The 27,689-nt window shown below is 39.5% G+C and overlaps 3 protein-coding genes across 21 annotated transcripts; 1 reads left to right on the plus strand and 2 right to left on the minus strand.

Annotated features, from left to right (window-relative positions):
- Sap47 (Synapse-associated protein 47kD) lies at window positions 1-27,681 on the plus strand. 19 transcript variants are annotated; one of them, XM_036817479.3, is made up of 11 exons: window positions 4-444; window positions 739-1,266; window positions 10,250-10,297; window positions 17,213-17,461; window positions 19,797-19,894; window positions 20,209-20,309; window positions 20,371-20,645; window positions 20,711-20,829; window positions 21,623-21,931; window positions 24,935-25,139; window positions 25,310-27,681. In XM_036817479.3, exons 2-11 carry the CDS (start codon window positions 1,049-1,051, stop codon window positions 25,350-25,352), a joined length of 1,665 nt encoding a protein of 554 aa, XP_036673374.3. In that variant the 5' UTR covers window positions 4-444; window positions 739-1,048; the 3' UTR covers window positions 25,353-27,681. The 19 variants fall into 19 exon arrangements, 14 of the variants coding, with proteins under 14 accessions (XP_065722711.2, XP_070852509.1, XP_036673385.1 ...); XR_010654462.2 differs by adding an exon at window positions 23,244-23,566 and having other exon boundaries at window positions 2-1,266; window positions 24,935-27,681; XR_010654463.2 differs by lacking the exon at window positions 21,623-21,931 and adding exons at window positions 22,525-22,832; window positions 23,244-23,566 and having other exon boundaries at window positions 3-1,266; window positions 24,935-27,681.
- Window positions 15,779-15,993, minus strand: LOC118877694 (uncharacterized; the record flags this gene model as incomplete). The annotated part of the gene is given in 2 exon segments (XM_036817496.3): window positions 15,779-15,916; window positions 15,919-15,993. Coding segments are annotated over 2 exon segments (213 nt in total), but the record flags the coding sequence as incomplete, so codon positions are not given.
- Window positions 15,883-16,565, minus strand: LOC118877693 (E3 ubiquitin ligase TRIM40). Its single transcript, XM_036817495.3, has 3 exons — window positions 16,316-16,565; window positions 16,079-16,249; window positions 15,883-16,023 (listed from the first exon to the last, which is right to left on the minus strand). Exons 1-2 carry the CDS (start codon window positions 16,469-16,471, stop codon window positions 16,208-16,210), a joined length of 198 nt encoding a protein of 65 aa, XP_036673390.2. The 5' UTR covers window positions 16,472-16,565; the 3' UTR covers window positions 15,883-16,023; window positions 16,079-16,207.
- Window positions 27,682-27,689: the final 8 nt, after the last annotated feature.

Consider the following 27,689-nt stretch of genomic DNA (forward strand, 5'->3'; position numbering starts at 1 on the left):
GCATTGTTCCCAAGCGAACCGAAAATATTCTTTCTGGTGCGCAGTTGTTGTTTCCACAGACGTGTCAATTGTTTGTCTAATTGCGCTAGAAAAAAGCCAACGACGCCAAAACACACATGCGCATTCCAGTGGACAAAGGAGGAAGACAACCCACCACCACCAGCAGCAGCCCCACGAAAATCGCAGTAGCAGCAACCCAGCGACGCGGAGGAGGGGGTGGACTCCACTTTTCCAGGGAGAAAGCGAGCATACGAGAATCGGAATAGGAGAATCTCAATTCAAGCACGAATCCCAGAGAGAAGACGAAGACAACGCTATTTGAGCCCACGACATTCCGCTGCTCCGTCAGTTTTCAGAGGACCTTCGAAGTGGGCAGCCGAGAATCCAAAGTCTCCTGGCAATAAATCGAAAAAAAAAGAAAAATTCCAGAAAAAAGCTCAAGTGGTAATTGGCTTGCGAATCAAATTACTTTAGTTGTGCCAACCAGCAAATAGCAAATTGCAAAATAATAACAAAAAAGCTAAAAACTCGAGCGTGGCGTGTGTCCATGTGGAAAATCGATCGAATCGCAGAATATTTATCGTGTAATTGTGCCTAAAAGCCACGCAATTCGCAGTCCGTTTTATTGATTTTCCCCAGCGCCAGCTGCTATAAAAAAAAACCTCAATTCTTTTCCCTTCCATTACGATCTGCACATCTCTTGGCCATATCAACATCATCACCATCGACATCTTGCAGCGTGCAAAATTCAAGTTAAATGCGAGAATTTACATAACGCCGAGCGTTGAAAGTGAAACTTCTGTAGTGCGAACACTGAACACTGAAAGAAAGGAAAACCCATTACAGGATATTATATCTCTGAAAAGTTTTGGAGCGCAAGGAGAGCGGCAGAGCAGTGGAAAAGAGAGGAAACGAGAGAGCCGACAGAAAGAGAGAGAGAGCGTTGAACGTGCGCACGTTTTCCTGGTCAGGAAACCACACCAAACACCACTAATCCTTGAGAGAATCAGCGGGAGCAGGAGGAGCAGTAGCTACCAAAGCCATCATCATGTTTTCGGGCCTAACAAATCAATTCACCTCGCTGGTGGGCGCCGTTAAAGGAGGCGCTGGCGACGAGGACGTGCCCGCGCCCACAGGAGAAGCGGCTGCAGCCGCTCCAGCCGCCGCCTCCACATCCTTGGAGGCCACGGCCTCCTCTGCCGTGGATCCGGAGGCAGCCGCTGCCGTCGGCGGTGAAGGACTCGAGGGCGAGGAAGCTGGCAAGAGGTGAGTGTGAATCCCAATCTTAATACCCCTTGGGGTAATCCTTGTTTCTAGTCTTCCATTTCGTGACTGGGGCTCCCAAATCCTGAGCCAACTTAACATGGCGTGCCAATGTGACCTTGCTATTTGTACCTTTTAACATTTCACCTGGTGGAGCTCGTGCTCCAGCTCCTGCCCCTGGCCTCCTCCAGTCCCATTCATCATAGTTTGTTGGCACACTCCGTCCGGGTTATCCTGCAGTTTTCATTGCACTTCGCACGCGCTCACGTGACTGAACATAATTGCTTAAACTGCAAACCAAATGCCCGATAATTTCACTCCCATATATCCTATATATGGAACTCCGAAGTCAGTTGATTTATTTCCCTCAACTTTTATGGCTAGCAATTTCAATTTGAAAATGCAGGGAAAATTGGATAAAACGCTTGTGGATTGATGGTTCGTGGAATTGCGAATTGAAACGTGCAGAGTCTTCTTCAATTGCGAAATTATAAGGTTCTTGAATTCATCCATATTGGTTTCTACTCCAAAAGGTTTCGACTTCAAAAATGCTTCATGAATTCTTGTTATGCTACGATTTTCCGTGCTACATACATTTGTATTATTATACTCTAGCGAATTTTAAGATTTTTTTCGAACCCTTTTATGAAACCGGATATTTCTTATATGTGGACCTACAAATTTTTGTATTCCTATGTATTATTAAGTTTTATATTATGATAGTTGAGTGATTTTTAAAGTTAACCTTCAACAGCTGGAATATTGAAGTTTCCCAACCTTGTTCATGGTTTTGTTTCCTGAAAATAATTGATTGTATTGCCCCATTTCTTTTGACACTCTCCCTATCATTTGACCTTTCTCTTCCTTGCTTTTTCTGGGCACTTCATCAATCTCTGGCAAACAGTCCGCACCCTAAATACTGTTTAGCTTCATTTTTATGCCATAAGAGGGCAAACAAAGGCGCATGCTGTTCCTGTTTTCCGCTCCTCAGCGGCTACAAATGAAAATCCAATTATTTGGCTGATTTTTCAGACAACTTAAGCTCGGTGTGATGGCCTGTTAATGCCACAAGTTGCTGGCTAATCCTTAAGACATGCCAAAGTCAACTAATGCCCTTGTTTTTTTTCACTTAATTTCGCGCATTAATATTTAATTGTGCGAGTGTGCGCTGGGCCAGGATCAGGATGTCAATCCGGGGCACGTTTTTCCAGCCAGCTGCCAACAGCTGGTGTCGTTTGGTGTCGTCTTTCGAAAACCCAAGACCGTGATGTGTCACGCCTATTCAGCGGCTCCGCCTTTCTCCTTTCCCGCTGCTGCTGCTTTCACTTTTCACTATCAATTGACATTGACGAGTTGGACCAGTTTCGTGTTGTTCTTTTGTATTCTTCCTTGTTTCTTTTTTTTTTGTGGGTACTGGGTTCCAATGAAAATAATTTGCACGTGGCTCCTGCATAACCACAAAATGTTGAGTCATTCGAGATGGCTGCTCCTCCTCCGCCTGCCTTTTTTGACCAGCTTTCAGTGTGCGAAAAACTGTCACTAAAGGGGGGGTTGGGGGGATTTTAGGGGAGGGGACTCCCTCAAAAGGACTCGGATGGCAGGATGTGTTCCTTTTGGTGGTTGCTTTCCAGTTTCCAGTTGACTTTTGCTCGTTTTGCGGATCGATACGAGAGAAACCGACTGAGAAAGAGAGAAAAAGAGCTTCTCTCTGCGAAATGTGCACATGTGATGTGGCCAAAACGAGCAAAAACGACGCCATGTCCTCCGCTCCGCAGGATTTACTGCCCCTGCCCCTTGCCCCCCGTTGTTGTCCTTTTGTCAGCCTATTTAATAATTGTGCATTCAGAAAACGTGTGTGCTGGCTTGTTGCCTGTCTTTTCGCCTGTCCCCCAGCCATTCGCCATTTTCATCAATCAGCGTTAAATCTCTATAATTTTCAATGAATTAATTTATTCAATTTTCGCTGCCTGGCATACGAGTTGCTCATTATGCTAGAGGGAATTTTAGGAGGTTTTTCCGCCAAAATCGATACAGATTCCCTTGCCAAGGTCCTAAAAAATTGGGCTATGCTAGGCTAAAGTAATTACCAAATGTAGCCTATATATGTTGGTTCTTAAAATACAAATCCCCACCTGTACTGTGCTCCTTTTTCAGAATTTTTCAACAAGCCAGGGCCAAAGTTGTTGGCGCTTTCAAGGACATTTACACTATTTGCACTTGCTCTCTGGCAGCAGCGTGTTTGTATGCGTACGCCCTTGCCTTTGTTGCTAAAATTATGCCAAAATAATAAAAAACGAGTGTAAACTCTTTCATCTTGCGCCCAAATGGCTTGGCAAACAGGCAGGACAAAGTGTACAATGCATTTTTAACGCCGCTTGACACAATTTACTCACCAACAATAACTCACAAGAAAAAGTTGCCATTCTATTCGGGTCATCATTAACAAAAAATAAAGAGAAACAAAACAGAACAGGGCAGGGGTCAACAAAAGTTAAGAAACAAATATTGGCACATGTCTTGGCCTGATTGATATATGCTTTCTTTATGCAAATACAAATCCCGCTTTCACAAATTATATAAATATTACATTTGGGCCAAAGGGCAAAGAAATAGAGGTTTCCCAATCTTTTTTCCACCCACCTGGAGACGGCAAACATAATAAAATCAAAGCAATGGCCTCAAAATAAATAAATAAAAGCCCACAGAAATTTATCGACGCGACATTTGGCCTCCCGAAAACACACATTTCCCAAGGATACAAAAAAGATAAACAAGAGAGAGAAATTGAAACGCTGCCAAAGCCAGCTGAATGCAAAAACCTAGCGGGCTACTTAAATTTAAAGGCGGTATTAAAATTTCATGTCAAGGCAGGACATGGCCGATATGTCCGGCCATTTGGCCAGGACATGGCGTGGGTGCTAACGACGCCTTGTCCATTTGACATTTGCCAGTTGCCAGTTGCCCTCCCCACATTTGCCAGCCAAATTAACGTTCTGACCCGGCCCAAAAGCAACAATCTCTGTGGTCAGCACTGCATGGAGATGGCTGGTCCTCCTTTCGGAGCAATTTCAATTTCATTTCGGTCTCCCTTCGGCAGCAGGACCTTAATTGCCGTCTGCGCCGTGGGTGGTCCCCCACAAAAAACCCACCCACTTTCCCGAAACTATTTTCTCTCTACTTTTTTTTGTATTTTTTCAGCTGTCGCATTTAAATCAATTTATACTGTGCTTGAATCTTTTCTACTGCCGCTTTTTGTGTTTACTGTTTGCACCACAAATTAATATTTATAGCCCTGGGCATTTGTTTCGTGCTGAATCATTCGGCCCATATAAATAGTAATTTTTATGCAAATTAAGTGTTTGTCACGAGTTTTGCAGTCCCTAATTGCCGGTCAGGGAATTTCCCACGCCCACACAAAATGTGGGATTAAAAGGGCAAGAACTGAATTATCATGCGTGCCTCACGGTAGTTTTTGGAATTTTATTTGATATTTAAATTTAAGAAGGTTTTATCAGCAATAAAACAAAGCTTCAAATAAATAAAACCCTATTTGATTAACCCTTTAAATATACTTTTTAAGATAGATATGATAAAAAACCTAAATATCCTTGGGTTACCCTATATCTTAGAGATTCTTTCAATCTGAAAAATATACCTAATTGGCTGACCAGTTTCTCCATTGCTAATCAAGAGCCATCAAAATGCCCAATCAACTTAACACCGATTTTATAGATGCACCTCACCTTTTGACCCCGTGCCACTTGTGCCACATCCAATTGGCGGTCAATTATGCCCGAAAGCAAAATGTGGGCCAAAGGTCTTGCCAAACGGACTTTTATGGCCCCACACGCAGAAGCTGAAAACCAAAAAAAAAAAAATAAATAAAATAAAATTTAATGCTGCTCGTAAAGTGACCCCGCCAAGTTGGCCAAGGTGTAAACGATGCAGAGAAGCTTCGTCTGTCCGATCTAAAAACCTCATGAAATCAGGACACGGCAGAAACATATGGAAATATAGGCAACCAGGAGAGGGAAACATATGTTAACAGTTTGCTCGAATAAAGATAAATTGAATGTCCGCAGGATGGGAAAGTGCACGGCCGGAAGTCGACGAAAGCGAGGCAACCGGAAGGCCAGTCACGGGAAAAAGTTTGTAGGTTCTGTTTGGAGCCCTTCACGATAATGTTGCCATGTTGCCAAGTTGGTGGGCCTGCTGCAGACGCAGACGATGATAAAGTCGCGTTAAGAGCCAAGACAAGCGCTGGCAAAACATAAATATTAACGGAGCGCGGATGTGACAGGCCAGGCGGGTAATGGCAACAAACGACGCAGGAGGAGGTCATCCGGGGAGTAGGAAGCGTGGGAGCAGCACGCACATACATAAAAGCGAACTCATTCCACACCACATCCTCCCAGGACTCCCAGGACTTGCGTCAAAGTAGCAAATTACGGCATATCGTAAAAACGGCAGCCAGACTACGTGCTTTGTTTCTATTTCCCGCTGTCCTCGCAGCATGAGAAATGCCCTGCCAAAAACTTTCACGGATGTCAGCTTTATTGCAAACTTAAACAACTTGCTTCCAACTAAAAGTAGCTTTCTCTGGGGTAAAATCAAAGCATTTCAAGTGCTCTATCAAATAATCTCTAATCAAAGAATGTTCTTACTTAAATAACAATGTGTTCTTGATGATTTAAAAATTAAAACCATGGATGCAAGCAGAGCTTTGTTATAAACTTAAGCAACTGGGTTCCAAATAAAAATTGCTTTCTCTAGGGTAAAACCAAAGCATTTCATGTACTCTATCAAATAATCTCTAATGAAAAGATGTGCTTACTTAAATAAAAATGTTTCTCTAACGTTTTAAAAATTAAAATCTAAATATTAAAGCCTCTTATAAGCTTAAACTACTTTGTTCTAACTTATAGTTGCTTACTCCAGGATTAAATCAAAGAATTTAATGTACTCTCTCTCTAATCTCCAATCAAAGATTATCCCCTAAATTATTTTAAAATTTAATTCAAAATATTAAAACTAACCTTGCTTATCTGCGCTATTTCGTAGCTCATTAAGTGCACATCCAGCGTGCTTATCCAACTATGGAAATGGTTGTAGATATCACACATCGTTCCCCCAAATCCCTTTGGGGTTCCCGTCACTCGCAGTCATAAAGCCAATGGTTCCAGCAAATAAACCGCCTCTTGAGTAATATTTAAAATTTACATAAAACTGGCGCGCTCTATAAAATGCCAAAAACAGCATCAAAAAAAAAAAATAATAATACAGAAAACATCAACGTTTTGATAAGGGGAAATTGAAGGTTGGGTGGGTTGTATTTGCATTGCGTTAATGGCAGCTCAGTTGCCAGTTTTAAAAGCCAGTCCCAATTGCTCATGTGTCTGGGTTTGGAACCCCTCATCCCTCCTTTCCGATGGGGTGTTTGATGATTTGGTCGAGTGTAAAACACATAGCCCCCGGGCTTTCAGGGCGGCCATTTTGTTTTGGGCCGAGTTTCGTGGTTCATAAATTTCCGCCTGGCTCTGCAGTTGAAATTTATGGCTGGGCTTTTTTCAGGCTCTTGCCTAATCACAATGACGGGGCGTATACGTAATGCCAAACGAGTGTAGGTGGAAGGGAAAAGAGCAACCATCTGGCTTCTGTCGTTCGAATTGTCTCCGGGCATCAATTGCCCAGTCTTTTTTTTGAAGAACCAACCTCTGTGGCCTTTGTTTCCCTCCAAAACTAATGCAATTCTGCGGCTGAAAAAAGGCAGAAATGGGTATGAAAAACACGCGTAATTCAATTTTAGGCTGCGGAGGCTGCAGCACAGCTCCTTTGGCAGCCACGTCGCCTCGAATTCAATTTTCTGTTTCGGTTTCGGATGCCGCCAACAGCGAGGCGACGTTAACGTGCGCAATTAATTCTGTCAACAACAGGCTCTAAAAGTCTACAAGAAGAATGGCTGCTGGCCATGGTTTTCGGGCCACGTTTTTCAACCAACCTCCCCCCCTTACTATTTAAATGGAACATCAACATTTCAACTCTTTGGGCTGCTCCTCCTTGACTTTAATCCAATTTCGGGGACCTTTTTCTCGGGGAATAATATAACTTTTAATGAGCATGGCTTGTGATTCGGCCTGGCCTGGCCGATTGTAATCAAGTTTCCCGGGAGGCGGGTAAAAGCAGTATCCTTGAAACTTTCCCCTCGCGGCTTTTCAATAAACAAAATTACTCAACTTTACTGCTAATGACATTATCCAATGTTATGTTTTGCCTGGCCCACCGATAAGGCAATCCTTTAAGTGCAAAATTCACACATTCCATGGTGGGCTGTACGTGACAGTCGAACCTTTTACTTACGAACATTTTCGTGCCCAACGGCCTTTTTAAAAGGTTTCCGACTTTATCTAGAAATGGCTGTCAAAGTTTCCCAAGCGAAATTAAAGTCTTTTACACCCACCCACTATTTCATGAAACACATTTTATGGTTTGAACGAATTTAACCAGCATTTTTGTGGGTGGGTAATATCGATTCAGCTGTATGTATTGCCTGGGAAAGTGGATAAATAGAAGGTATTTCCACTTGCCGCATGCCAGAGTCAAAGCATTTCTTAATTAAATGACAGTCCTTTTGCATTAGATCAGGGTCATCCCATCCTGCCATATTGCAGCTTTCATTAAATCGATTTGGTGTGTGGGCGTTGCTGCAATTCATTCTTCCGCCGATTCATTCATTCATTCATTCACTCATTCATCTATGACTCAGCACGTTGCCCTAGTGTGTTGTGCAACTTGGCCGTTAATTGAAAATCGCAAACGACTGGCTTGGTCCATTTCCATTTGACTCTGGGCTCTTCAAACAGTTTGCTTTGTAATTGAGTAATGAAATATGCCAAGTCACACGGAGAAGCGAACACAGTTTCGCCTGCATAACAATTAAGATAATACAGCAGGGGCGGGGTTAAGGGGGGTGACAGTGAGAGGGATTGCTGCGGAAAGTGTGCTAAAGGTCAACACGTTGCTGCATCGTGGCGCAGTCCTTGGATGCTTGGATTCGTGGATTCATGGGGTGCGGCAGTGGGGATTACGCGACGTATGGGCAACATTCGCTGCCAAGTCAAAAAACTGTTGCCTACTTATTGGGGTCTTTTTAAGAACGAGACTTTGGTTCATGTTTCTATTGATTTATGTGAGAATTTCGTTTTGAATTATAATTCAGTGACGAAACTAACAGATTAAGATATAAACTGGTTAAGGGTTCCTAAAACTGTTAAAAAACTTTAACTTTCTATAATTTTTACAGGGATTTACTTTTCAGAATGCGTTTAGAAGATTTTTGTGGTATTGTGTGTATTTTTAAGGTGTTGTTTAATTCTTCTGTTCCTATTATTTGTTACATTTATATAAAAATTCGTTTATTTTACTCAGTTTGTGATTAGTTTTTGTGATCCTGCTCTTACTCGCCCCCATTATTAATTTATCCATATGCTGGCATCAACTTTATCCTTGTTCCACTCGAAGGACATGCTTGTTTTGCTTTATTTATCAAGCACAATAAACCATTATTATCTCATCAGTCCCAGGCGTAACCTCGTCAAAACTAACGCAGCTGCCATATGTTGCCAAGTATTGGCTTTGCCACGAGAGTGGGCCACCAAATGCAAACGGCGGTGCAGAGTGCATTTGAGTCCCGGAGCTGGCAGCATGGCGTATACTTAATTAGCCTTATAATGAATGCCATGTTATGTAAAAAGGACGCAGCAAGGAAACTGCTGATGGAGGAAAGTTGACGACGCTCCTTGCCGTTGCTGTTGCTTTTGCTGTGGCTGACAATTTGCCATAAACAAGTTTAGAGGACTGCGAGGAAAAGTAGATGAAGGGGTGTTCTGGATGAAACGAAGAGCTTCGCTTAATTGAATACCATTTTCAGTGGCCCCTGTTGTTGTGCGGCATCGGTTGGCATAAATTACGCATGGCCACTCCCCGACATTGTCGCTCCATTACTAAGAAAACACCCAGCCATCCACCTCCCACTAACCTTGCTGCATGCATTTTGTTGCATTACGTATACGCGATGTGTGCCAGCTTAGACTTTTATCTTGGTTGCCCTTTGTAAGTTGTACACTCTGCGAACACAGTTGTTTTGCCATTCAGGTCTTGTATCACAGGACTCACAAGCCGCGAATCGTGAGGCATTTTCATTGGGTCAAGGTCAGAGGCCGATTTGCATTACTTTTAGATTTGAAACCCTGCTTCTGCCTCCGTTCTCCACCTGCAATTCGATATGATTCGATTCGTATTGTTTATCAATACTTGGCTGTCCTCGTCGACAAATTGCTACCATACATAAATATCTGCAAAAACATATACCCACAATTCCCCCGTTGAGTTGATTTATGTTAAGAAATTGTTTTTCTCCGCTCAGCTTGAGATTTACGAGGGTATATATATTATATACATACATATAATATGTAGGAATGGCCCAGTGGGTCCGCTTGAGCGTGAACTTTGGTCTTTTCTTTCGCTTTCATGTTGCTCGCCGTTGCTCCTGTTTCGCATTTGTAATCATATCCTTCGGCTTAATTAGAGGGTCAGGTCAGGAAGCATTTTAGTTTGGTTGGGCGTTTCGCAGGCCTTTTTGTACTTCGCTCTTGCCCCCAAAACACGAAATTATCTAATTAATTTGCCCAACACATTCAAAAATCGCTGGCGATATACATCTTCATTAACTTTGAAAACTTTTCATTCTTTTTGCAGGTAATTATGCCGACGACGAACAAAAGTGGAGGAAGTAAATTAAATGAATTTATTAGTGTTTGCCAAGCAGAATGAGTGGGTAACAGAGGATACCATTTTCCAGCTTAAATCGATTTATTTACTTAGTCTGTTTTTATTTAATCTAAAAAACTTTTAATTTACTCGTTGGAAAACCCTTATTTGATTTTAATTTGTATTTATTTTGTTTCGTACTCTTATGATTTATTTTTAGACTTCCCAAATCCGCATCCCTCGTTGATTCTTTAGTCACCGAAGCCACGTAAGTTTTGTTTCGTTTGTATTTTAATTATTGTTATTACACTTTTATACTTTCCTAATTAAACCTAATTAGAAGCCATTATCCAACACAAAACTATTTACCTATTTAACCCACACAGAAAGAGTAAAACTTTTCCTCGCAGTCGTAAAATCATTAACACAGAAACTTTTTCTACAACTGAGCCGTGACCACGCCCATTTAGACCACCAAATGGTGGAACTAGGGGGCGGAATAAAGCCAAAGGGCTGCAATCATAATAGCCGAGAAAAGTTAAGTACTCGCACAAAGTTTAGTGCTATGTGTAGTGACACTTTGGCCAGGATATGAGTGAGTCCTTGGTGTAAAAAAATGCAAGTTTAGTTAAGCTCTTTCAATCGCCGTGGGAAACTCGAAGCAACCCACGTGTTGAGCATTAAGTTACCATTCCTTTGCTATTCATTTCAAGTTAATTCATCTCAATCAGCTTAAATATCAAGCTAAATATTTCATTTGCATTTACGGGGCGTGCTCGCTGCGTATAATTAATGCGCATAAAATTCCCAACACTTTGCACCTTTTTGCTACCAGTTTATTTCCGCCGAGCTCCTTTGGGTCGCCCCCTGGGCCTTTGGTCATAATACACACACACACTCATCCGCCATTCAGCTTTTGATTGAGCGAAAGGACCTAAAGTCCAGGAGCCAAAGCCCCTTGGCAACAATTGTCCCAAACCTTTGCCTCGGGATGTTTATCATTTCGGGGACCACTGTGTCGCCGTCATTCCCATTAAATTCGGAGGATATAAATAAATGTTTATACAACCCGAAATTGTTGCACGAAACAGTTAATCACGAGCCAAAGGGATATCCTGCCATTGAGGAAGGACAATTGTCCGACGGCAATCTATTTATAACATTTTCAATCAGAGCCCACACTTCTGTTGGAAGTGCTATTGTGTTACTGTCACGTCCCACAGAAATCCATACTTTTCCAGGGAAGGGGAAATGAAAACATCTTAAAACATTGAAGGGTTACAAAAAAAAAATAGAGAAAAATCACAAAGCCTTGGTGTCAAATTTAGGGCTTCTATAATATCAGTGTCTTTCAAAGATGGCCTTTCATTGATGGGCTTACATTTTTATATATTTCTTGGCTAAAATGAATTGTCCATTTAATCTTGGATAGTCAAATTGTCTTCTATAATTAAAAGCCTGTAAAATACCAGCATCTTTTTATAATGATTTTAAATATCCATTTCTAAATTCAAATGAAAATGTAGCTTCTTTGCTGATTTTACATTTTATGTTATTTGTTCCAAAAAAGAATCAATCAATAATATAACTATGAATATTCAGCGTCAGCAAGGATATATCCCACTCCCCTAACCATCATCCCAAATCCAATATCGTTTGTTTTAAGCATAAAAAGGAAATACAGATAGTCCACAAAAGGCATGTCTCTGCAAATGCCGGACATCTTGCAGACCCAGAAACCGAAACGAAAGGGACTTCGAAGAGTTGGGTATACCTAGCTGTCGGTCCACCTGTCACTTACATGCATAACGGTATTTTTCCTTCCGCTTTTGCTATTTTTAGACAGTGCCCGTCATCTTTTGCTCTAATTAACCTTGCTCATCTTCATTAAGTTGACTGTTCCAGAGTGTGGGAAGAAAAGTTCCACGTAACTCTACTTATATATCTCAAGTGTTCAATTTCTCACCTTTTCAAAGCCGCCTAGTAGTAATATTTTTATGGTTCCTACTTAGATGATTATGTTCCTTTGCCGTATTTCCGGGCTTATCGCTGTCGTTCATTTAAATGGATATGGCTTAGGTGGTCGTTTCCCTTAATGTTTAAGCCTCGGTAGCATAGCAACAGCCATTAGGCAATCATATTAAGTGGTTTATATAGGGGGATTGTGTAGGGGCGCTTAATTATACAAGTATGATTATGTCCAAACGGTGGCAACTATTAGTGTTTATGGTGGCGTGCAAATGCCTCCGAGAGTCCTGTGGGAAGTCCTTGTAATTATTGTACTTAAACAAACAATCCAGGCTTTGGAGGAGGTCCACAAAAAAAGGTCAGATTTTATAATTGGCCAAAAGTTGGTTTATTTTTGGCCGCCTTTGTGGGCAAAAGGATTTGGCAATGAATTACCAATCTTCCACTGATTGGGCCAATTCACGGTGCAAAGAGTTTCAATCTCTGTTAGCCAGTTTGTTCATCAATTCCCGCTTTGAATAATTTATACTCGGTATTTTGACTCGGCTTGTTTTCCCCACGCCAGTGCTTTCCCATGAATATTTGATGGCTCACTCTCCGCCCAGATATTTATGTTTGTGCAGTCCGCTTTAATTGAAAATAAAGGCAAATAAAAAACTCAAAAAGTAAATAAAAAGAAAAAAGGCAATTTTAAATGGGATATGAAAATCGAAATCTGCTAAGCATGAAAAGTCAAATGTCACATGGCCAAATCGTAAATAAGGCAATCCCGTCGATGGATGGATGACACACATTTATGCGGGCGTTTAATGTTGCGTTCATCTTTTATTAATAGCCACACATGGCCATGATTATGTAGATGCTGATGTGATATGTTAGTCCTCCAGCATCCCAGCTCCACTACCAATTTCCTGCTTGTGGCTCTTTTTCTGTCCCGCTTTTCCAGGCGGGGCTTATCCGCCTTCTGTTTACCTGCTCGCTGGTAATTTGTCAAATGTGGATTTTTTCCGGCGTTACTTTGCTGGCTGTTGCGCCTCCGACACAGTGTGGCATTTGCTAAATGGCGAGGGTGGCTACAAAAGTATTGGGCACATTAAAAAATACATTTTACATACAATTCCCAACTTTAAAAGGAACAACATGCCATGATAAAGTGGGTATAGGTATATAAAAAAGGGATTTCTTAAATACTTTAACTCTATATGTTTTCGCTATTACTTCAGAACTTTCTGAGCGTCATTAAATACCAGTAAATGTATTACCATTAAAGTAAAAGTCAACTTTACTACTGATGTATCTCCCCCAAAAAAAACCCCCTACTGACTGGGGGTTACAGATGAAAATGATGATGGCAAAGATTCTTTTGAAGGCGGAATGGAGAGGGAAATGGAATGGAAGCTCAGCAGGTGCTTTTAGCCGGGTATCATTTATTTTTGCCTTATACACGCATTTAGCTTTACTTTCATTTGCTTTCTCTGCCAGGCAAATGTAATAAATTTCCTATAAGCATTATCTTTAAATACAAGCCCATTGTGTGACAGAAAAGACAAAGGGAGGGAGGCAGGAAGATGGAGGGGCTCAACATGACAACGGATTGTGTTGCCATGGTCTTTGGTTATTGGCCCTTCAGCTTTGGCCGTTGCGTGTCTTATTTCGATTTAGACCCTTTGAAACTGGATAAATCTCCGCTCGGCGCCAACAAAATCTCAATCCAATTAGGGTTTTAAACGAAACGGGGATGGGGTGCGGATGGGCTATACTTCATAGTACTCCAATTAACGGCTACAACAATTAAAATGGCCAATTCGCCTGCTGCAAAAAAAGAGGAAAATAAACCGGAAAAGAGTGCGCTGTAACAAATGGAGCAATGGCAACTGCAACAGTTGACGCCATTCTAAGCTGACAATGCAATTTTCGCATCAGAGGATTGGTGCTCCAGGGTGTTTCAGAGGGGCGGGCTCGAAAGTGTCAAGTCAAATCCCCACCCTCGTCTTTCCCTGCTCTTTTTGCCACATTTGCACTTCTCCATTTGCAGTTGCAATTGCAGTTGGCACCCTCCTCTGGATGGTTTTTCCAGCCCCAAGCCTCCCCCTTCACCATTTTCCCCGACAGACTGCAATTTACATAAGTGCCATGTGCGTGGGTCGTTGTTTTGTCATTCACTTTTTCGAGGGGGGTGTTTTCACACCATAACTCCCTGACATTGTTGCTATAAAAAATTTGAAGAGCCAAATACTTTCTGAAAATTCTAGAAGGGAAAATATGCAACAATTTGTAGCACAACATGGTATCAGAGATTATTCTACAAACATTCTATGGATTTTTTCTGTAATTTAACATATTTTATTATATAATATTTAAGTAAGTAAAACTCAAAGAGAGGCACCTAACTGCATTTTCTCTAGAAATTTATACATTTTTATGTTTGCAAAATTAGAAATCTAATTTAATTTAAGGGTTGCCTTTGTATCCTCTGATTGAAAATGACAACCTGCAGCAGTATTTACCTAATGAAAACGAATAAAATCGATGGCCGACGCCAGTAAAGCCAATTAATTAGTTTTTACTGGCCTTGTTTACCCTCCGGATTTATGATGAAGATGTCTGGGGAATCGAGGTCAGCCTGCGCCATAGAAAATTCACTTCACTCCTTTGTTTCTGCTGATTTCTGGCATTGCGGCATGTCGTATTTCTTGTTCTATGTGTTTGCCGCAGCGTTCGCCCCGAACTTTTATAATTAAAACTTTTCACGGGAAAAATCTGGCGGCAAGACAAGAAAAAAGTTGGTTAAAAAAAGAATGTTTCAAAAAAAAACGGCAGCAGAAAGTCGATATGAATGCGTACCATATAATGAAAGTAGATGGAAATTTATGATTTTCACTTGAGAAACTGAGGATAAGGTACTGAATTCCGCAGGAAGTGCGAGTGAGCCACTTTAAGAGGCCATCTCTCAAGTGAATGTCCAACCACTTATCGGTTTCCTCCTGCTAAGTTATGCAATGCCCAAATGGGAATCCTTGAAGCCATAAATAAAAGCGGAAACTGTTGCCGCCGCTGTCAGGTCAGGAAAACTGCGTAGAAGCCAGGCTCAACCCCTCAGCTCCTCAGTTTCCCAGCTTCCCAGCTCTCTGTTAACCAATGACGAAGACATAAATCACAAAAGGGATAGGGATGCCCAGGCAAAAAAATGAAAGGGAGGCGAGGAATGCTTCACTTGGATCCTGGCCAATTGCTAATGATAAGCTCCATGGGCAAGTTCCGTATACCAGTGATATGTAATAACTTTGCCTTTGCGTCCATCGAATTGCCTTCCTAATTGGGCTGGCCAACATGGCGTTTGCTCGATATGGCTCGACATATGCTCCTTTAATCTCTTGACCCAGTTGGGTAAAAAAATTTAATTTGCCGCCACAATTAAGTGCAGTTGTTGGAGTTAAGCGGAAAAAAAATTTAATAGGGTTTGCTGCAGTTTTATTCGATTTACGACAGCGATTTTTTACTGCCGCTCCGATTCCGCATCGCTGAGCATTCGCACAACGCGGCGTATGCGCAATGCCTGTCCACTATTTCGCTGGCCTTGCCCTGTCATAATGAAGCATAAAGCACATGGATTGGAAGATATATATATATATACATAAGTGGAGCCAAGCCGCATAGCGATTGAAATCCTTTGCTTGTCATTGCGAGTTTTATTCTATTTCCCCCCCTTATAGTTGAGCACGCTTTTTTATTCTCTATGTGGAAATGTGCGCGTGCTGTATGTGCAGCACCACCATCATCATCATCTATATCCTAGATATCCGAGGAACAGTGGGGGCGTGTCCTTCCTCTCATTCCTTCCTTGTACCGCCGCAGGCCGAGCATTCAATATTGCAATATGTGCATGGAATATTTGAGCGAGAAAAGGGGGAAAATAGAAAGGAAGACGACGAGGCCGGGTCTCCAATCGATTGTTGTACTTGGCTGCATAAGACCCTGAAGGCTTAAGTCAAGCTATTTTAGCACTATGTGTGTATATTTGAGTTTCTGAAAAAATAGGTTTTGAAAAATGCAATTTCAAGTTTAATATTGACTGTCTTACCTTATCATGAATAGATTAACAGATTAATAACAAATAAAATTGGACCCAACTCGAACAAATTTAAAACAGATAACACAAAAAAAAAAAAAAAGAACTTCTGTGGATCACTTAGGAATTTGGTGACAGTCCTTACGAAAAGAATACTAGTTTTATTGTATTGTTCCGCTTGCTCTGGAAGGTTTTTTAGGAAAATATTGATGAAATAAGACTGCAATGGGTTTTAAACTAGGGACTTACGATGTAGTACTCCAAGGGCGCCCGGCAGAGAGGACACGCCTTGGCGGGACTCTGCCTGTATACCTTGCAAAGACAGTTCTTACAGAATGTGTGCTCGCACGGGGTCTTCACCTGCCGACGAAGCCTGCCCAGGCACACGGGACAGCAATCGTACATCGCGTTTGTTTTTGATTTATCTCTGGCTTTCTAGGGAGATCCCTGTGTTGTTCTACTCACTGACTCAGAGTGTTCCTAGGTCGAAGTGTGTGGCAAAGCCTACTCAAATGTCATTCTGGACATGATACGGCCTGCCACCTTAGAGGTGGAGAAAACATAGACATATCGATGTTTAATGAAGTCTTCGAAACATCGATGATTTCTGACCATAAAACTAGAACGGTCAGATTGAGAAATATAACATGATTCCTGGGAAGGGATACTAACCTTAAACATAAGCGGAAGACTCATATCCTAAGACAACAGACCTTGTTACTTTGGAAATGTAAGCTCAATTCAATAAATGAGATTCATAAGTCAACATTGTAATAGAACTGTAGAACAAATACTAATATTTTCTTATAAAGCCGAGGATATTGACAAATCTGTTGCCCAAGGAATAAATAAATATAATATCGGAAGAAATCAATTAGTTGTCACCCTGTATGTGGGCCTTTATATGTATAAGCACGAGCATGGCTGTCAAGTGGAGGCGCCTGCTTATTGTTTGACATAGTACATTATAGATTTTTATCAGCCCTTATCCAGCGGCACCCACATGCAAGCCCATTGAATATTGTCAAATTAGGGCAAAGATTGATTGTCATTTTGTCAGTCAGTCACTCACTCACTCACTCACTCAATTGCCAAGGACCAAGGATCCCCACTAATGTTTGCCTTTATTTTGTTGTTATTTTGCAGCGGATGGTTGGGCAGCGCCAAGGGTTGGCTGGGAAACGCCTCGATACCGTCGATGCCAGCCATGCCGTCGATGCCATCGATGCCAGCCATGCCAGCGATGCCGTCGATACCATCGATCCCGGGACTCCGCAAGGCCGGAGGAGCCGAAGGAGCCGAGGGCGCCGAGGGAGCTGCCGCCGGAGAGGGCGGGGTCGCCGCCAGTGGAGCCGTGAGTGGTGGCGAGGATGACGACAAGTCGAGGTATATTAGGTATGGGTGCCAGCTTGACAATGACGGAATTATATACGAAGCAGCCGCTGAAACCAAAAAAAAAAACCAATGCCAAAAAATTTATGAAATGAAGATGAGAAGCGCGTTTGTATTTTAGTTCCTTGTTTCGGTCTTCGGTTTTTGGTTAACCTCCTTCGTTTAAGCCATCCCAAGGATGTTTTTAGCCTTTTGTTTTGAAAAACTTTTTCGGATGCCTTTTGTTTGAAGTCGCTGGCGAAAAGTTTTCGCCCCTCCCAAAAAAGAGGATGCAAAAGAATATGAGCTGAGGCTTAAGTTTTCCTTGGTTTTATTTACAATTAGTTTGCCTAACCGAAAGTTGAAGCCTTTTCCACACAATTTACTTAAATACTAACCAATATACACACGAGTTTCTCTTGAACTATATTAACTAACTATATACTCAATATCAAAGAAATCTCGATTTCTTTCATACATTTAGTTGAGATATTGTTGCGCATTTCCACCTATATATTTATACTATTTTAATCTACACGATTTTTCTTGTGCTGGTTAAAGTTTCACTTTTCTCACATATTAATAACTTTTTGTACAAATCAAAATATTATCTCTGTCTCTCTATGAATCTCTTTACCTCTAACCCAATCTGTCTTCCCCATCTGTAAAACAATACAACATTTATAAATCGTTTCAACGTTTTTGTATATACAACTAAATAATTGGAAATACGACCTGTAATTGGCTTAAATGAGAAAAACAAAATTTTGTCCCTTTACAAGAGTTGGAAAATATTTAAAATTCTATCTTTAGACAATTTTAGCATTTACCTACAAATTAAAAATAGATTTTAAGTTGTTTTATTAAGTATAACCTATATAGAATGCAGAAATTTGTTTAAGGTGTTTCTTTAGATAATATAAACGGTAAGTTTCTCGCGATTCCAACCTTCAAAATGGACACAATTTTGAAAAAGTATAAAAATTAAAAACTGAAATTAACATAACTCATTTCATTCAGCTCATGATCAAGTAAAATTTCCTTTTGGCTAGGTCGAACCTCTTAATAGTATTATCTTTCAACACAAAACACATAAACCATACAACATACATTCCCATCTGTATCTATTCTATTATTTTAAAACATTTCATTTCTATAAATTTGTCAAACGCGTCGAAATCAAAACAAAATATTTTAAATCTTAATTTTCTCGACTTTAATAATTGCCCAAAGTATCAGATTCCATCATTATTGAGCGGCCCATCGAACCAGGTCAAGGAAACCGAATTGAAACCCACAAAACTATCTGGAAAACCAAGTCATTTGGCTACTTACAGTAGATATAAAAAAACCAAGCTCAACCCTAATTGTTGTTGGTAGATGTGTATCATTGTCCCTATTTGGATCATTATATCAGTACCATTATCATTTTGTTGTCTCCTAATCAAAGTCATCTCGCTGTTTTGCTGTGTAGCTCTCTTTCTGTGTATTATTTCGGTGTACCATTTTCTTTTTTCCTGGTCTTGTTTTTTTCGTGTAGCCGCTAAAAAGTATCTCCCGGCCCGCTATGTGTCTGTCTTTCTCGGAAACCGTCTTTAAGGTCCCCAAAATGGAAAAGTGTGAATTCATGATGATGCTAATTAGTCCTTGCATGACTTTTTAGTGTGCTATCCTCTGCCATTTGGTATTCGCTCTTGTTTTTCTCACTTTTATTTGTTCCCCCGTAGTATCTGTTCTTTGGCATCATTCATCCTGACATTCATATAAGATTCAGTCACTCCATTTTGCATTCACGAATAAAACAGAAAAAATACAATATAAATGAATAGCTGTATACAAAAACATGAATACGTGTAAATAAACATAGGCGTTTTAAAATAATCCAAATACCAAGAATATTATTTTCCCAATGAATCAAAAGATTATAAAGTCCCAAAGAAATGTGATAATTTAAGTATCAGAAACTTTTTTTAGAGAATAAATTAAAGAATAATTTTGAGTAATAGACCTAGGATAAGAGAGACAGAACCCTAAGAGAAAGTCTTTTAGAACTTGAAAAAAAGGTTGCACGCTGTAATGGCTATTAATGCATGACTATTTAGTTTATATTATATATATTGTACTATTTTTTGTTTTTAGTTTCTATAACAGATGTATTTTATGTATTTTAAGCATTCTCAGTATGTATTTGTGTAAATATTTACATTTTAATTTGATTTGGCCTGCCGCCTGCTGCATGAATTATTCTTGGAGCTTTACACCATATCTATATGACTGCACAAATGAAATGGAAATTACAAAACTATTCTCCCTCTTTTTTCTACCCCCTCTCGTTTCATCCATAATTGCGTAACTTCAGCGCCACGGAGGGCGCCGATTCGCATCCTGCATCGGGCGGAGGCACGCCCACCGGCGACGAGGGTCAAATCGGACAGGGTAAGGGCGATGAAGTCAAAAGTACGTGTCACACTTTGATTGGTAACCAAATTACAAGAGACAACTTCAAACACATTGTGCTAAATGTCGTATCAATGTCAACTCAAATTGCCAATTCAAAAAGATTGAGATAGAAAGCGGTGACAGGTTACTAACCCCGAGTTACAAGTAGTTTGAAACCCGATCCCCTCTTAACTCAGTCCCCTAGAGAAACGTTTGCTTTGTAGCCTAGTCCAGTTTAGTTTAGTTCCTCTTAGTTGGTAGCAAACCCTTTTGGGTTGATTGTCATCAGTGAAGTGAAACTTATTGCATCCTGATTTGAATGTATCCGACAGTTACCACAAAAGTAACACAGCAGGCCAAACACTTTGGCTCCTTCTTGTCATCGGCCATCAGCAAGGCTGGCAGCAAAATCAAGGAAACAGTCAAGGATAATGTGAGTTTAAGATAGGGCTATCTAAAGAGAATTCCTATTAAATGTTTTGGAATATTTACAGACCATTCTCGACTCGTTCAACAAGGAGCAGGAGGCCTTCATCAAGGGCCAGGGCGGCGTGGGCAATGGAGCAGCTCCCTGGATCGGGCATGCCAATGAGGCCAAGATCAAGGAGGAGATCCTGGGCCTGTCGCAGGATCGCCGCAACTTCGTGCGAGCCCCGCCCGCCGGCGTGGACTTTGAGTTTAGCTACGACACCGCCTATCCCACGGCCATAGCCATTATGGCCGAGGACAAGGCGCTCGAGACGATGCGATTCGAGCTGGTGCCCAAGATGTAAATATATTTGAAGTATTACCGGAAGCAATCACTTGATATATCAATGTAATATCATCCCACAGCATCACTGAGGAGAACTTCTGGCGGAATTACTTCTACCGCGTCTCACTGATCATCCAGGCCGCCGAGTTGGGCACTCTGGGCGCCGATGGCGTGGGTCAGGCTTCCAGCGGCGAAGATGGTAAGTCGGTTGGAGCTCCTCTCCCGCCCGTCGAAAGAAAATTAAACTCTGGAAAATATACCTACCTATATAATGCAATGAAATGCAGGATAAACAGATTGTCTCGCTCACCAAACACTCACACTCGTTACTCGCGCGCTCTCCAACTATCTATATCTATACCTGTATCTGTATCTCTGTACCTATATCTATCTGCCTACGAACTCTGTCTATCTTTCCCTAAGTCTAAGTCTTTCATTTTTGTTTTTTGGTTCACTTTAGCCACACGCGCCTGTTTAACTTATGATTTCCTCTTAGTCCTTTTCACACACGCTAGCTATCCAAAGTTTTCCGTTCTCTCGCTCTATTATATCTCTCTCTCTCTATTAAACTATCCAACTCTTTACACATACCTACTACTATCTCTCGAGTCTCGAACTAACTAACTTGGCTAGCGTCTGTACTACACCGCCTAAGAGTATGCTCAAGTCTTAAGTTGTTTTTGAAACCCCTTTGATTTGTATCCGTCCCTCCACCTGCACTGGCTTGTATCGTCGAGGACTCGAGTCCTGGTTTTCGGTTCTAACTCACTGAATCCCCCCCAAATAAAAACGCTCATCTCAATCGCGTCTCGAAGCTCAATTGAATATCGCTCCACGAACGTCGAACGCCTCACCTCAAATCGATTTACTTAGTGTATTTTTCCTCTTTTCAGTTTATTGATTATTTCATTTTTTGATTTTATTATTATTTTATGTGAATATCAACACGAAATTACAATGTGAAAACGAACTTGACTATCAAAAACGATCAGCCAACGTTGTGGCCACCAAAGAGAGCACATCCAAGACTGTCGATCAACCAGCCAAGAGCGATTCGAGCCTGAAGGCCATTGCCGAGCAGCCGAAGGCCGTGATAGAGCCGGAGGGCCAGGAGTCCAAGGTGGCGGCCAAGTCGGAGAAGGCTCGTGCCGGCAAAGAACTGGGCCAGAAGATCTCCGAATCGGAATTCGTTTCGGACGACTTCCAGGCCTCCAGCGAATCGGACTTGGCTGAGATCCAAGACGGCATGCGCAAACTGGGCATCGATAGCATGACCCAGCAGGCCCTAGCCACGACTGATGGTAAGACTTCCTTATGTTATTATTATTTTCCCTCAGTTTGTTACCACTATGTTACTTATTTTTGTGTTACCTCTGTTTAAGACTAACATTTTTTGTACATACATTGGCCCCATGAAATTGATCAAATTTCAAATTTCATTGGTGTTCTGGTCAACACGATACATTCATTCATACACATGCCACATAAAAAAGATACATGAAATACATGAGAAAACATCACATGTGTATCCTAGTTATATGGCTTAGTCAGCGAGCTTCAGCTCTGTTTTCATCTAGAGATCTTAGGGATTTATCAAGACACACTCATTATTGCCATTTGAACACTATAAAAGTCTCTGGTCTGAATCGCGTGTTTTGTTTTCCCAACATCTCATATTCTATTTTGCAAACAAAGCCACACATGAAAATATACCATTTTTTTTGTGTAACAAACAAACACAACAAACAATCTAAAACAAACAAAAATGTGTGTACAAATCAAGTGTAAAAACCGAACAATTCTCTTTTTTCTCCTCTGCTCTGTTTCTTTCTTTTGTGTAAATTACATTTTGTATGAAAATCGTTTTTACTTATTATATGACGACCAACTCAAGCTCTGGCATTTAATTACTAAAGCGAATCTATCAATTGAAGTACTATTAAACCAATAAACGAAATCACATAATAAATAAATATAGAAGTAAAGCAACTAATGGATAACATGAGTATTATAAATTATATAACACGTATAAATATATATCCTGGATAAAATCGAACTCGACTCAAAAGTTTCGTTTGCCATTTAGCAAGTTAAAAAAATGAAATATATATATATAGATGTATCATATGGCGTATAATTTGATTTCAAGTATCCAATAACAGTTTAAGAAAGAGTTAAAGCCACAAACCAAATTTCGAACAAGTTGAGTATGACCAAACTGATCAAGAAATTCTTATATACTACATATATCCTATTGATACAACTTTCGCTCTCTCTTTGCAATTTCGTGCTCCTTTTTATTCAATTTGCAATTCAAGTTCATTTTAAAAGAAATTAGCTAGATGTAATTTTCGTTACCTCCTTTCCTCCGATCCAATTATTATTTTGCCTTTTACTTTTACACATTTCTCCACATGTTTAAACTCTAAAAAATATATATTCCAAACTGGCCGCGACACAAAAATGAACCTCCTCTCCTAGCAATACACAAAATTTTCCAAAAGTATCTTACCATTGAATATTTGATGATGAATTTGTATGGGAAAACATTTTTAACAAAAACATTTATTTTTCTTCATGTATTTCTTGATTTATTTACGAATCATCTTGCAGAAGATTGAATGGATTAAACAAAACAAAATGCTAAATCTAAATTTCAAAATGCAAACAAAAATACAACTAACAAAATAAACAAGAACAAAATTATACAAAAAAAAATACTACAAAATTGCCCACAAGAAAGAAAAGAAATTGTTAAGCGAAACAAAAAAAAGTACTACAACAAACAAAATTATATAAATACCTATAAAGATATTCACTTGACAACAATGAAAATTTGAGTTGAACCCAGAAAACGCATTATTTATATAAACCGAAGAAAGAAAACCCCAAAAATGTTACTAAAATGACAAAAAACCGAAACAAAATTTTGTGTGGTAAGTTAGAAATTGTTGGTTGAATAAAGCAAAAAAAAAAAAACAAAACTGAAATATATACAACTTGCAACAAGTTTTAGTTGTGATAATTTTCGTTTCCATGTTGGTTTTCAATTGCATAACGTTTCTGTTCAGCAATATAGTATGTAAATATTATCCTACAATCCAAAGTAGTTGCAATTTCAATCATTTCCCCTACGCTCCTGTCTGTGTCTATATAATCGTTGTGTATGTTTTAGTATGTGTGTGTAAATTAATTAGTAGTCCTAGTGAAACAATGCTTTGTTTTTAGTTTAGCATTTCCATTATGGTTTTCATTGATGTGCGTGCGGTGGAAAACCTGCTGAGGGCAAGAAGAAGAAAGAAACCTTTTATGAAAATTGGGCGCTTCTTTCAAAAACGATTTGCTTTTTATACTGCACAAATATAAATCAATTTGGGAATCACATTCTAAACCAATAAAGTCGTATTTCTATTTTTTTTTGGAACAACTCACCACACAAAATCAATTAAAACGATGGAAATTCTTTGGCCGAAAAAAACTAAAAACCCGAAGAAGCCACATGTGACTCAGTTTCTTTCCCCTGTTTCTCTCTATCTTTACATGGCATTTTAAGTTAATTGATATTCCGACCTTTTGTTTGCCAGCTTTTAGAAAATCTTATATTTGGCAAGCTTCGTCGATTAATAGGTGTGTAAATACGAATAATTTAAATATTCAGTTTGCTTGCTTTTTATGCGTAAATGCTGTAAATACACACAAACTATATGATTTTCGTTGTGAACATTTTCGTTAATTGATGGAGTGTAAAACAAGAATAAACCATATAAACACAAATTGGTGTTTCGGGACTACCAGCAAGTCATGGACTTTTGGGAACCTTTGGGTGCACGCTATCCGTTAATTAGTGCTAGCTCGAAAATGGTGTACAGCCTACCCTAATCTTCTAATATAATCCATTAATTGGCCTGACTAAGTGAAAGAATAAACAAAAATTTCCAACTATTTGTAGACGGCTATTATTCAGTTACGGTGCGAATACCCAAACGTATTACAGTGTGTGAAAATCTATGTCTTAGCTATATCCCCAGAGACTAGCCGAAGGTAAACGTAAGCGATGATATTGAACTGAGAACAACCATGTACTTGCTTGGGATGGTCACCTAACCACAATTCAATTGCTTGCCTAGACACCTTTGATACTAAACCTATACTATACTATATATACCCAATATACCAATATACGATATGTGTAAACCATGTATGCTAAACCTATTATATCCTTACATAAGCAGATATCCGTTGCCGCGCTGCTAAGCCACGCAAATTCTAATCGATATTCTGCTTGTTGCTCCGTCTTTTGCCAGAGGAACAATGGGAAAAGGATCTGGAAGCTGAACTCAAGGACTACGAGGTGGTTGACGAAGGCGGCACTGCTGGCGGAGGACGCAGGAAAAAGGACGACACGGAGGCGGAGGAGGACGAACCGACAATATCAAACTTGCGCACACGCTCGACTAACAACGATTGGGAGGAGTACGCCGATTTAATTGAGGATACCGATGATTTAAAGTAATTAAGAGCTTATATCGTAGTTTCTTCTAAGTTGGCTCTAAGTTTATAACTATCTTTACTTTATCTTTCTTTCCATTCCTTTCTACCCTTTGTTTCCTCCTTGATTGAATACCCTAATATTGTTAAACCTTAAAATACATAAAAAAAAAACAAATTCGAAACCACAGAACTTTGAAGTGCCTAAAGCGCACCATGTTGGGCTATCCATGAGACGAGGCAGTCCCAGGGCTCTTCTAGTGCCGGTGGTCCGCAATCCCAGACATATCCCTGGGGCCTTGCCTTGGGCTGGCCTATTGGAAAAGTTGGTTGAGATACTACCCCTCCACACCCCACACTCAATTATTGGCCCCAGAGCAATGCGTTCTATTCAGTTACCTTCAGACATGATATAAGACACTAAAGCAAAAGAAAACGATTTTATTCAACCTTAACGTTTTAACCAAAAAAAAGAACAAGCCAATCCAATCTGGTATCCAAATGTATCTACTATATATTCTCTTTTATTTGGTTGACACACCGAGTGGCAGCGGTAGAGGGAGTCGTCGGTATTACTTGCCAATTGTTCAGCACACGAAATCCGAAATCTGGCAGTCAGTAACCTATCAATAAGTACTTCTTATATAGACACACAACTATGAATGCAGGCTAAACGAGAAACTGGCTAATGCTATAGATGCAGATCATATTTCAATATAGTGACTAACAATTGAGTAAACAAACAAGCTTCAAAGGGAAATTTTGTTATTTATATTTATAAATAAATTATATATAAATATATATACAGATAAATTAATGCATTTGAATTTAATGTGTAAAAATTATTATAATAAAAGTATAGATATAAAATATGTAAAGATACGAGAGACACCCAAAAATAAAAGTTGAAACTTTTGAGTTGAAAATTCCTCAAAACAATGCTCTTTTTTAGAAACTTGCAATTGAAATACAAGCGAAATAAAACCTAGTAATTCATTAGTTGAGAGCAAACCAAAATAACATTCAAATGTATTATTTCTCCCTCGATAGTTTTTAGTCAAACGAAAATATTGAACATTAAATTATCATTAATTGATGCTTAAACAACACGTTGAAGAATAAATAAAAATGCATATAAATAAAATACCAATTGTTTAGCTCAATTTAAGGCGCGCCAACAAGTTTTCTTTTCCGAACATTTTTGGTTCGAATCAAACTTCTTTAGGATCTCTTCTAAAAAACTCTCACCTTGCTGTTCCACTAACGAGACACGAAACTTCCTTGAACGAAACTAAAAACAAAATGCCAAAACAATAATATTCTGAATTGGACTTGAGCGATCAAGAAACTAAAAACGCAATTAATACATTACAAATAACAAATGAAAAGTAAATGCAATTATAAACAATAAGCAGTTCAAAACCTTTGAAACAAATATATACACATATATATTTATATATTTCACTAGACAAATTTTTATGCATAAACTAAAAACAAAACAAATTCTATATTATCAATGTTTTTGCTCTAAATGTCTAACTAATTGTTAATAAAACCAAAATAAAATTATTTTCTGCAGACAAAACGTTATATGAGAATGCTATGAATGTGTAATTATTTGTTAGCAGTGACGAAATATATTAAAATCAGGCGGATGAAACGTATGAAAAAAGTAAAAGTTATGACATTAAACTGTATATTGTACATTTACTTTTAAAACAAATGAAATGTATTTACACGAAACGGCATGGAATATGATAAACTAAAGAAATTTTAAAATTTATATTTACTTTGTGCGTTTTTAAACATGTTGGCGACACAATGACAAGCAAATTAGTGCATAAACCGAACTAATAATAACAATAAATATTAACAATTAATGATAAATAATGTAACGATGTTGACAACATATGTATTTTACAAGGCAGAACAACCCAACCCCCAGAACCCGATCCTCACCGAATCCCGAATGATATATCAAAGCCCCTGCATTGACTCTCACACACATTTTTTATTGTCTGCAAACAGTTTATTATCAAACCGAACAGAAGAAAGTAAAACAATTGAATTAATGTTTATGAGCAAAGTTTGTTGAGCAGCATTCCATTAATATAACATTGCAAAAGGAAATAAAATATATGTATATGTACTAATTAAAGTATATCACCCCCGAAACGGAAAACAAGAAGTATAATTTAGTTGTTTAACGATTGATAACATTTAGACGCAAGAGGTTGCCCCGTAGCACCCTCCTCCGGATGCAAAAATAGTCAGCAAGAGGCAGAGACACTCCTTGAAATGCCACAGAACATTTTCCACTCAATGTAAAACCAGAAGCGCAGAACGCGGAGTTTCTCTGACGAGAGCACCCTGAAAAAACTAAGAGCACAGCAAACGGAAAATAAATAAAACATTTTGTGTAAAGTTCGATGACAGACCGAAGACAACAGCATGAACACATACGAGTATATACATAATAAATATATATGAGAACAATTTAACGAGATTAAAATCAACTAAAGTAATAAAGGGAAAGTGTATAACTATTAAAACTAAACGAAAACCCCGGCT

This window comes from Drosophila suzukii, chromosome 3 (assembly GCF_043229965.1).
Source record: "Drosophila suzukii chromosome 3, CBGP_Dsuzu_IsoJpt1.0, whole genome shotgun sequence".
Taxonomy (NCBI): Eukaryota; Metazoa; Arthropoda; class Insecta; order Diptera; family Drosophilidae; genus Drosophila; species Drosophila suzukii.